The 12,128-nt window shown below is 44.0% G+C and overlaps 1 protein-coding gene and 1 non-coding gene across 2 annotated transcripts in view; both read left to right on the plus strand.

Annotated features, from left to right (window-relative positions):
- Positions 1-12,128, plus strand: part of DCDC2 (doublecortin domain containing 2) — a 144,061-nt gene that overhangs the window by 48,506 nt on the left and 83,427 nt on the right. The window contains exons 6-7 of the mRNA XM_036876999.2: positions 521-575; positions 8,581-8,740. Of these exons, the coding sequence (XP_036732894.1) occupies positions 521-575; positions 8,581-8,740 (215 nt within the window). The remainder of the gene's footprint in view (positions 1-520; positions 576-8,580; positions 8,741-12,128) is intronic.
- LOC118914404 (U2 spliceosomal RNA) lies at positions 10,521-10,711 on the plus strand. The gene has a single exon (XR_008994501.1). It is a non-coding gene; the product is annotated as a U2 spliceosomal RNA (small nuclear RNA).

Genomic DNA, 12,128 nt, shown 5'->3' on the forward strand with positions numbered 1-12,128 from the left:
CATCTATGAAATAATGTTCTTATAACCAAAGATAATTTTTTATTTTTTAGTAAGAATACTAGTTCAGAAACTTCCTGAATACAAATGCCAGTGTTTTACCATTCTGAGCTTCTGAGGCAGACATCAGAGACATTGTAAAAATCAATGGAAATACATTGTTTTTAACTCAGTCTGTCAAAGTCATTATTCAGCTTGGGAAATGATCTTTTGAATTGCATATAGAAAATTTGGAGATATGAATTAAAATGCTATGAAAAATTTAATATGGAAATAAATGCTTATTGTAAGCCTCTATTAAAATAGGACGCAGGAAAACACTAAAAATCTCTTCGAATGGAATTTGGAAATTTTATGGTGTCTTTGTGAAATTGGGGAAGTGTATGGTACTATTTGTGAAACACTGATGCCAGTAAACAGTCACCTTCTAGGTGGGGATGCCAGTTTGGGATGCCAGTTGTCTTGCATTATATATTACTTGTAAATAACGTTCAGATTTCCAAATTACAATTTGTTCCCACAGTCAGAAAGCTGCTTCACTGCCTCCTGTGGTGGGACCCAGAAAGTCTAAAGGGAGTGTAAGTATCAGACGCTTTACTCATTCATGTTCTAGATTTCTAAACGATACAGAGAGGCTGGCCTTTGGGTTTCAATTAAATTTGAAGAAATATAGCAGCTGCCCTGTGGCATATTAAACACAACTATATGAAACAACGCTAAAACATTCATGTTACAATTAAAAACTTAAAACAGAGCTAGCATTTTTAAAATATAGGTTTCAAAATAGGTATCATGTGGCCCATCCAGTCTTATTTTCTATCTCTGAGAAAGACTGAAAGAAGTTTTTATAAGAAAATGGTAATTCTCAGTTATATTCCTTTAAGAGATTGAGAATCATTCAAAATAGCTCCCTATCAGAATGTTTCCCACCGTTCACGTTCATTCATATCTTACTTCAGCAAATGTCTGTTAAAGTGCCTGGTATGTGGAAACCGTGACGACCACTTAGTAGGTAGTTTCTTAACCTTTTCATGCTCTCAGCCTGCGCCCCTGGGCAGGTCTCAGGTCAGCTGGAGAACTCCTGTGACGGGCTTTTCTGCCTGAGGCTTCTCTTTCCTCTTTCGATTGAGTTGCCTGGCCAGTAGTGATCAGAATTGATCTGATATTTCTCTTGCTCTGAATTAACTGACCAAAACTCTTACGTTGGTATTTTGTAAAGTAAGTGGCTGCTGGGCAATGGTACTGTTTCCTGATGATGATTTAGGCATTTCTTGTTATATCATGTGAAATTCTTGAGAAAAGGAAAAATGACTTTGTGTGAGTAGGGCTGCACTCGGCATGGCCGACAGCATTCATTAGCCCTCAAGCAGGAAGACCCTTGCACCATTCATGACACGGCTGTGGCCCTCAGGAGAGGCACAGGCTGATTCAGGTAGAGACGGTGGCTTGGAAAGGGGCTGACAAGCTGAAGCTAAGCACCAAATGTGGTGCGAGTGGCAAACGTGAGAGAGGCAGAAGGCATCGTGTGTGTTGGCCAGGACACGTGGAGGGAGCTGTGGCTGTGCTGTGCCCTCGAGGACCGTCAACACGTGGACAAGGGCCAGTGAGGGGAGAGCTGTCCCAGATAGAAGGGACGACGTGAGGAAGGAGCAGAGATGCACTCCCAGAAGCAGCAGTGTTGCCTGTGTTTAGTGAACACTCATGGGCTCAACGCTGTGCCAACATCTTTGCAGACTGATTTATTTAAGTCTCACCTCAGGAAGCTGGTGCTGTTCAGCATTTAAAATTAAGAAAAGGAGGCAGCCAGAAGTAGCATGTCCAGAGGCTCCCACCGGGCAGATGGCAGGGACGGATGGAGTCCAGATGTCTCTGACCCAGGAGACAGTGAATCCCCGAGGCTGACTGGGACAGAGTCCATCCGGTGTGGAGGCTGATGTGCCTGAAATGGGAGGTAGTGGTGGTTTTAGATGACCTTGCATGTGGAATCAAGAGTCTGGTCTTTATCCTTGAGTAGAAGGCAGCTCGTGAAGGCTCCAGTGACATGCAGATGGTAATCCAGGATCACTCTGGGAAGGTCAGGTCCTCTATGTGGAGAGGGACCAGATAGGGCGGGGCCGTAGATGAGGTGGCGGCCGTTGGGACCACGAGCAGAGGCCTTGGCACAGAGCGGCCAGAGCCTGGCCTGGGGAGGTGGTGCAGGTAGCCGGAGGCGGCTGTTGCTCATGAAGAAAGGAAAGACTTGCTCGGTGACTGGATACACGGGGCTGCTGGAGAGGCTGGAGCCAAAGACAGTCGCATGTTTCTGAGCTTTGATGCCTGAGGAAATGGTAGTATTATGGCCGGGAAGAGGGTGGTCGGAGGAAATGATGAGCTGCTTAATTTCAAACAAACTGAGTTGCAAGTGTCATCGCGAAATCTAGTTGAAAGTGTTGAGAAAGCAGTTCGCGGTGGAGACCGGGGCCTAGCGAGGACAGTGAGAGGATGGGTGAGTCGGGAGCCCGGATTGTGCAGTGAGGGCTGCAGAGGGCCAGGCAGGAGGCACCCGAGCTTCCTGGACATGGAGAGGAAGGGGACAGAGAATATTCCAGGAGCTGGAAAACATCCTTAAGCCACTGTAGTGCTAAACTAAAAAGCCACAAATTTAGGGTTTGGAAATTTTGTCCTCTTGTTTTTCTTCGGGACTTTGGAGCAGACTCTCTTTTGTGTATCAGGCAAATATGAGCTGGTTAGTTTTCACAGTGCAGCTGCAAGAGAGGTGGTTAAACAGAAACCCCGTAGGGCTGAATGACTGGCCTAGGCCACGGGGCAGGGAGGTCAGAGCCAGGATCGTGACTCAGCTCTGCGTTCAGTTGCAAGTCAATGACTGAACTTTGGAATTATGTGCTCACTATTGAAATTTGGAATCTCCAAATTTTTAATGAAAAATGTGTGAATTCTTTCATGCTTTAAAACTCATGTGCAAGAGGGACATCTTGCTTACTTGTTGGAAGTTCAGAACCTGTGCTCTGAACATGCATTCGCCTGATGGTGGCTGACTGAGGTTTCTGTGTGTCTGGCATGGAGGGAGCTAAGACCCCCGGGACAGTGGTGAGCAGCCGGGCAGGGCCATCTCTCTTGGCTCATGGTCTGCTAGGGGAGAAAAAGGTGAAACAAACAATTCCAGAAGTCAACACATAATTAAAGTGTCATGAAAAGGAAAGGAAAGTGTGGAGCCCTGTGAGAGAGGATGAACGGAGAACTCATTTAGAGAGGATAGTGTCAGGCAAAGCCTCTGAGCAAGTGGACTTAAAGAAAGACTCAGCTTAAGATACGTTTCCATCTCATAGAAAACAGAGACTCAAAATTTTATTTTTATGCTACGCTGCATAAAAACAAAGTGATAGAAGAGTTTGTTCTCCTTTTTATAATACAGCCGAAACATTCTCCATATTTATCCATCTATTCATTTGTCATCCAGATATCCACTCAACATGTATTTATTGAGCACTTACAAAATGCCAGGAACTCTAAGCAACTGGCACATAGTGGTGACCAGACAGACAAAGTTTGGGCCTCGCAGAACGTCCATCCCACTGCCTGTCTGTGTCAGGGGCGTGGGGAGCAAAAGAATGGAGGTAGACAGACCATCAACTTCTCAACAAATGCATAAATAATTTCAGATGGTGATGATTTCTATGAGGAAAATGATACATGTCAGGGCACCGAGTGATATAAAATTGTCTGAGACTGAGACCTTACTGGGTAAAGGAGCCAGTCATACAAGGCTGGGGCGGGGGAGAAGAGAAGCCCACGGCAGAGGGAGGGGACACGGAGGCCCTCGGCGAAGAGCCCGGTGTGTGCGGGGAGCAGGAGGGCCAGAGTGACTTCAGATTTCAAAGGCAGGCAGGACTCGATCACGTGGGCCATGCAAGGAGTTTGGATTTGAGGGTCGGGAAGAGGAAGTGATATCATTTGATTTACATTTTTAAAAGTTTCTGGCTGTGGTATCTACAGAAAAATGGGTCAGGGCAAGAACAGAGGCAGGAGACGATGGGGTGACTGGAGTCCAGGTGTGCGGTACGGCTGCCTGAGCAGGTGGCAGCAGGGAACCAGGCATCTGTAAATCCTCGAGGAATCATGACCGTCTGCTGCCACTGATCGATGGGTTCACCCAGCAACCATTTATTGAGCTCATATTATGTTCTGGGCAGTGTTTTAGTGCTGGGGGAAGGGAGAGGCAGAGAGTCCAGAGAAAACATAACATGCATGGAGCTCACATTCAAGAGGAGGAGAAAGACAAATTCACAGTTCATTGATTTTAATCAGGAATAAGCTTGAAGTAAAATACATGAAGATGCGGGAAGGGAAAGTGAGGGAGGACGTGTTTTGTCTGGTGGTCAGGCCTTTCCAGGAGGTCGCATCTGAGCAGAGGTGGCCAACCCCCCTGGCACACAGTAGGTCTCACTGAACTTGTTAGTGGGTGTGTGAATGGCTGGCAGTGAGCTGCTCAGACAGAGCATCTTCTGTTGGTGATTCCAAAGTCACAAGCACGATTTTTAGTAGGACGATTAATTGACTCCTTTCCATTAATGAATTGGTTCCCTGGAGAATGTATATGTTTCTAAGATCATTAACTGCCTGGTGCTGAGTCGGGGTGTGAGGAGAGAGGACTGTGGACACGGAACTGGACTTTTGGGGAATTCATTTCCCACACAGCTTTCTAGGAATTGTTCTATCACACTGGAAGGGGAGTGTGGGTGGGTGCCTGATAGAACTTAGAAAGCGAGAGAGGGCTGCCTTATAGCACAGGACTCCCTGTGGGTGCCTGAGTGACTCAGCAGGCCCCACCAGGGTGGAGGGGAGTGTGGGAATGAGGGATTCTGGGGTCAAGCAGATCCTTTCAAAGTGGACAGGGAATAGCTTGTGCAAAGCAGGGCCAGACCAGAGCCATCCGTCCTACAGGCCTCAGTGCTGGGAGCGTCACAGTCAGAGAGAATCAACGGCGACTGCCCCTCATGGTTCTAGCCTTGGAAACAAAGCAAGGAGCAAGGGAACTGCCTTGAGTTCCGTTGCGTCGGAGAAACAGACGCACCAGGGGAGGCTGAGCTCCTGCTGCAAAGCCGCCCCTCGCAGAATCAGAGATCCCCTAGTGCAAGAGATGTAAAAGCAGAGAAATATTTGACATTTCAAGCCAAAGACTAGAATAAATGGTCTTTTGTTGTTCTTATTACCACGCATCCAATGTATCTTACAATCTGGCATTGACAGATTCAGTGATTATAATGGTAAAGGTTTTAGTAAAAAGTCACAGAATTATTCATGTGTCACAAAGTCACTGTGTAACAGGACAAATCCCAAATGCTCCCCAGAAGTCCTTGGCCTCTTAGAAAACTGAGTTCAGGATGGGTAAAAGGGCCCATTACTTGCCATCACCGGATGCCCTAGTGAGAAGTGCCAGCCTGCGTCCAGGGCCCCTCTGCTCAAAGGCCTCCGGGTGCACTGCTGAAGTTCACACAACGAAGGTGCCTGTGAGGTGGCCCGCTCACAGAATCACCTTGAACCCGATGCTCTGTGGCCTGTGTGTCTTGGGCACGCGCCCCTCAGGGCTGGGGGTGGGTTACTGTGGTAATAAACAAAACCTGAGTAGACTGGGTCTTGGTGGAAAGAGCTAGGGAGCTATTAAAAAATCCAGATCTCAGTCTGGTGAGGGGCAGTTGGAGTGGAGGCAAGGTGACTGGACTGACTTCTAGTCCCTTGTTCGTCAGAGCAGGAGGTCACTTTTCTGGCCAGATGTGCTGATACGTGTGTGGAGCAAAAGGCAGGACAGGGGTTGACTGACCACAGTGTGTGGGGTCTGGTTTCTGCATGGGACACAGTGGGAAACTAGGCTGCTTCTTGACTCCTTCCATTTGGGGATAAAGCCATAATTTGTCATTTCTGGATGGCTTTTTCAGGGAACCATATAATAACTGCTTCTTGGTATCAGGGAGCTCCATTCGGGCAGACAAATGAGACCTGGTTAACCTGGAGAAAGTTTATTCCCTTACTGTAAAGTGTTGATAATAACTGTAAATTTGGTAAATGTTTGTGTTAATAGGTATTTAGTACACAAGAGGCCCTCAAAAATGTTATCAACCTGCACAGCTGTGTGAGGTGGCAGAACCCCCCACTCCCTATGCTCCACAAACAGCAGCAGTGACTGTGTGTCCAAGTTATAAGTCACATGGGGAAGTCTCAAAAAAGAAAGGAAAATCCCCTTCTTCACTCCTCTGTCCTTTTCTCTCTCTCTCTCTCCATATATATAATTTATTTATATATTACCTGTAATTTATATAATTATGTAAATGAATATGAGTATATATAATTTATATTTACTTGTATATACTTATTATATATTTATTTTATGTATTAACACTTTAGATGAATCAACATTTTTTCTTTTTTAAAAAGACAAGTATTTAAATTATTTCCAGTCTTCTAATTACAAAACAATTCTTCCATTTCTCTCAGTTTGATTTAGTTCTTACCAAGTGCCTGTGATTGGTCATTAGTCAATAATAGAATGCATGAGTATCAATTACCAAAGCCAAGCCTTATATAGTTGCTAGAATCAACTAGTCTTCCTTGATGTTCCCCAATTGCCCTCTTGAGTGTCCCTATCAGAAATGTAGTAAACCAGAATTGCCAGTGTATTCAAGAGGAGAACTAATTTTCTAAAGGGTATAAACCCCCAAGCACTCCAGAATGGGGCTCTTGTTTCTCCCTTTTGTGATAAGACTTTTCCTAAGGAGCTGTAAAAAAATCTTCTTGCCAAGATCCAGGGTTCCTCATTCAAGTTTTTAGTCCTCAAAAGTTCAACAGCAACTCTGAACATTCTAGTAGGTTTGCTAGAAGCATTACTCCTCTTATCCAAGGCTTTTGGACTTTTAACATCTAGAGGTAAATAGACTCAGTTGAAAATAGACTGGATTCGGAGATCCCGGCCGATGGTTTTGGAATCTCCACTGTAATCATATTGTCTATTTCTTCTGCCAGGTATTTAATGGCCTTGCAAGAAAGAATCACTGAAGAAGAGGAAATTAAAAAACAACTCTGGTTGCAGTTAATACAATAATTAAATGGAAACTATGTTTGAATTGCAGTTGGAATAGGAAATTAAATTATATAAAAAGTGTTACAGATTTGGACAAGTTTTCATTCTGTAAAATCTATGCATAATTCATTTTCTTGTAGACTATGACAGAATGTCATAAATAACTTCATTTGTAGGGCTGTGAATTTTTCTATTCTTAATTGGGTGAGGCTAAAATTATTTAAATGCTTCTGAATGACTGAATATATAAATGTTTAAAATGAGCAGTAGGCACATTTGTTTATTTAATATTACTACATTTATTTTCAGATACTAGCCTGGTACAGATATTGCATGAAAATTTTTACCCAATGTTTTATGAGTTGACATGATTTTTAAGAAAAATATATTAACTCTCTGCTCTTGGAGAAAGCACTCTGACCCTCGCTGAGCAAGCACTACACACCAGGCATGACACTAGTTGCTTTGTAAACGTTACCATTTCATCCTCATTGGAGACCTAAAGGCAGGTACATAAACCTCCTTCAGCAGATGGGGAGACAGGCTCCAAGAAGAAAAGAGTTAGTCAGCTCAAGGTCCATAGGGGCTGGGCGGCAGAGCAGAGGCTCTGAGCCATGTACTCTGGGTCTCTAAAACGTGGGTTCTTTCTGCTCATCCCTTGTACTCTCAGGTAAGTCTCGCACCTGAGCATCTGAGAGCTGAGGCTGTGTTGTTAGCAGGGAGTTTCTGGTTGTAGCGATGGCCAAGGAACAGCTGCTCCTTGGGTCCTTGGAGCAGCCAGACACCACGTAGTGGCTGTTATATGGGCCAGTGATGGGAGCCACCGAGACTCAAACTCATCCTCGCCTGAGGAGACCACTTGCAGATTCGAGGTCTTCATTTCGAGAGGCACATGGGGACCAGAGGCAAGGCCAGAGGTGTGACCTTTGGTGGTTGCTGTGCAGGGGCGGGGCGTGCGGTCTGGGTGTCATGTTGCATTTGGGATCCACAGACACCATGGCAGCCACCACAGAGCCCCTCCAGGGCCTCTCCATGGTACAGTGTGTGTGCCTGCTTGTGAGGTTCTTACTTGTTCACAGGGACAGCTGGTCAAGAAGGTATTTTTCTAGATTAACTGGTCAAACTGAGGGCCGTCAGTGTTCCTCACCCAGTAGGTGGCTGCTGATTCCTCAGAAACGTGCAGTAGGGCTGGTGGTTAAGGCCACAGACTAGCTCCTTGCTGTCTGTGCGACCTTGGGCGAGGTTTGACCTCACGGCCTCATTTCCTCCTCTACGCATCGCCTTCCTCACAAGGCTGTGAGGGCTGAGTGGGGTAAGGAGAGTCCCTGCACACAGTAAGGACTCGGTGGTTGGTGGCTGTCATTTTCTTCTCTGTCCTCTGCCGCTGGCATCGGCACAGGCCTCCATCCCGCCCCTGCCCCGCTCACCACCAGCTGGTAACTTGTGCTGCCCTGGGGACCACTTTGGGAGCTGAGCAGCCAGGAGTAAGGGTTTGATCTTCTGCCATGTAGGGAAACGATCGTCAGTCTAAATCTACAGTTGGATCCAGCGACAACCCGTCTCCTCAGCCCCCAAAGAGGAAAGAGAAAAAAGATGTGAATTCGGGAAAACTCGCAAAAGGGAAACAAAATTTAAAGTCAAAGAGTTCACCGCAGGCGGTCCCAGACGGCGGTAAGTCTGTCCTCACTGTTCCTGTTCCTGTTATTATCTTACTTCTGTGACACAATTTTAGTCTTAAATAGATCCATTTGTTTCCCTTATTCTCACACATGAGAGATCTCAAAGAAGATGTTCTGTGTGGGAGATGCTGCTGTTTTTCATGCTTCGTTTCTATATGTGACTAGAGGTCGTGCTAAAGGAGAAAATGCTTCTTGTGGTGATCTTATCAGAAAAGGCAAATTTTATCACCTTGTGCTCATACTGAAAGTGCTTAACATTCTTGCCTACCGCTGTTGACAACGGCTCCGTGACTGGTGTGTTCACAGCCCCACCCACATTCATTAAGAATTAGTTTTAGTCATGATCACTTTCCCCAAAAAGATATTTTACCAATTTTACTGATATCCAAGAGAATACTAAACACACACAAAACCTTACCAATAAGTGGTATGTACAGAAATTAGTTTGTACCTTGCATTACAGGTGAGGGATGATATAAAATACTTCTTAAAAATTTGCATTAGTATGAGATTTCAGAATAAAAGGGTGATGGACTAAGGACACACGCCCTCAGAATTGTGAATTTCCTTATTAGTTTTTGTGGAGAAAGGCTCTTTTCAGTTTTATTCCAAGTGTGTTGTGAGTGGAACAGGACGTTGACAAGAAAGCAGTGCTGCGCAGAGCGGAGGGCCGGCTGGGGCACGGCCTGTGCAGTGACTGCTTCTCCTTTGCCTGGATCGCCTCGTTCACCCTCAGTCAGTGGGGAACATGCTGGGGCGCTCGGGAGGAGCTTGGATGGGATTAGGTTAAAGACTCGGGGCCGGAGCTGCGTCCTCCACCTGGGAGCCCCAGCCCACTTCACGGTGGATGTGAGGAGTCCGTTAGAATCACAGTCAGTGTGGGCCTCACAGCTGGTGCAGCAGAAGCTCGCGGGTAGGGCTTAGAGGATGCTGCACAGATGACTAAAGAATCGAAAGATGGGGGAGACTAAGTGAAAAAATAGGCCTTTAATAGAGAAGAAAGAGTGGAGGGGAGTTTAAATACTCAAAGATGTAGATGATGGCGATTAGTTGGAGGACGATTGTCCTAGATTCTTGTTGTAGCTCTGCTACTGACCTTGGGAAAGTCACTTAACTTTTTGGGGCACCGTTAGCTATCTGTAAAATGTGGGCTCATATTAAGTTTTATCATGGAAAGTTTTGCTTATCCTTAAGTTTATGCAGTCCTTTTCAGTGACCATGATACAGGGAGGTCAGGGTAAAATGTAGTCAACAAATATTTATTGAATGCTCATTGAATGGCAGTCACCAAAGGAGAAAAATCTAGCCTGAAAGAACACGCTGCACCTTAAGCATTAGAAATAATAGAGACTTTGTCTTAATATATATACTAGATTGTACTGTCCCCAAAGCCATGGGCTATGTCTTAGTAGTTTTTTTCTTTTTTTTACCCCCAGCACCTGGCACAGGTCTGATAGATATGATACTCTTAATAAATATTGTTGAGGGAATGATGGAAGTCACAAAATAGGCAAGTCTCTGTAATACTTTAAAACCCACTAAGAAACAGGACCCATTTTAACTTTTCATAAATTATCTTTGTTTAAAGGCTTTTATAAAATGTTACTTGGTTATTTTCTATAAAGCTCTTACTAGTTTGCAGAAATCCTAACCCCTAGTTCCAGTATATTTTTTTAAAGTCTTTAGATTTTGTAGTTGTCCCTCAGAAAAAAGGGAACCATATTTCCATGTTATCTCATTTGTAGAAACTTGGGCACATAAGAGGTTGCAGCATCGCTTCTCGGCCTTTTGGCTAAGATCAAGTGTAGTATCTGTTCTTACCAGTTTAATATCTGATACGTCCTCTATCCGAGGACAATATATTAAATGGATTTTTGGAGCAGGGAGATGGAATAGGAGCTTGCTCCGTCCACTCCACGCATCGACCTGGTATTGCAGTACTTCCGGGAATGGTGCACCATAAAAAAAAAAAAAAAAAAAAAAAAGAGGTTGCAGCAGCATTTCCCTCTTCCACAGAAAAGTGACCTTCATTAAAACTGAATTACCAGTATTTTTGCTTTTGTAAAATTCACAGATAGTTTCCAACAACTGTGTCTATGTGGATGAAAATAACAAAAACATGTTAACCGTTGAAGCAGGTCCTGTTCTACAAGTGCTAAGAAAAGGCAGAAGCCTCCGCTGTCCTCCCCTTGTCTTCAGAGAATCCTGCGGTTGTTTTAGATAATTGCCCCTCTTAAGTGTATAGTTTCCAATGCAGTTTTACAATGTGTAGTTTATGGGGTTATAACTGCTGGATGTCATCGTTCCATAGAACAAGTACTGGTGTCTTTCAAATGGAGGTTTGGGGAAGCAAAATTTTTTTCCATTACCCCACTCATCTAGTAAGAGGTCAGATGAAGCATTTTGTGTCTTTTCATCTTGATAAAAAGAACATATTACCTGGGAAATGAACCTTAGCTCCAAAAACAATTTCATTTCCAGGGGGAAAAAAAAAATTGTGCTGCTTACCAGATTAAATCATCATCTGATCAGTTTAAGGATATTAGCCTAAATCCATGCTTTTGAAAGTTGAACTATTTTTTTCTTATCAGATCTCCCTCCAGATGTCTTTAGCTGTAAAAATTTTCCAGGTTATAGTGTCAGAAATTCTTTCTTTCTCTCTTTCTTACTCTTTATCTCAGCCTGCATATTCGTTCATCATTGCAGCTGCTTTGTGCTCTGAGATAGTCTGTTTCAGTGACCAGAACCAAGTGTCTGCTTCCGTGTGCTCACGCCTCAAGGGGGCCCTTGCTCTGTGGGGAGGAAAGAGCAATAGGGCTTGAAGCAAGATGAGAGGAAAGGTGTGTCTGAATTGGGGTGATGAGTAAGATGCGCAAGAATTTAACATGATACTGTAGATTTGAACATTGCTAGGAGAGTAGCTCTTTAAAGATTTTATCACAAGAAAAATGTATGGGGATGGATGCTAACTAGACATGCTGCACTAATCATTTCACATTATAAATAAGAATTTGATTTTAGAGATGAGAAAGTTTTTTGTGCTTGATATTTTTTACCTAGAATTAGGTAATCAACTCATTTCAAAGTGTTAAATTTTAGAGTTAGGATGAATATCTATGATTTTTTCATAGCGTACGTTAAATTGTGCAGATATTTGGTCCAGTGTTCTTTGCCTACATAACTGTTCTTATGTTAACTAGAAAATGTAGGCTATCTTGATTTTTTTAAATAAGAAAGATTGTAGCCATACACTCTGTCCTTCCACTGCTGATATTTACTGATAATGCTGATGTCTGATGCTGTGTGAATGAACGAGCAGCGCTGATAACAGTCTGTAGATGGCAATCTGGGTCCAAATTTCTTTCTTTTTCTTTTTGTTT

The sequence above is a fragment of the Manis pentadactyla genome, chromosome 16, assembly GCF_030020395.1.
Source record: "Manis pentadactyla isolate mManPen7 chromosome 16, mManPen7.hap1, whole genome shotgun sequence".
NCBI classification, from domain to species: domain Eukaryota; kingdom Metazoa; phylum Chordata; class Mammalia; order Pholidota; family Manidae; genus Manis; species Manis pentadactyla.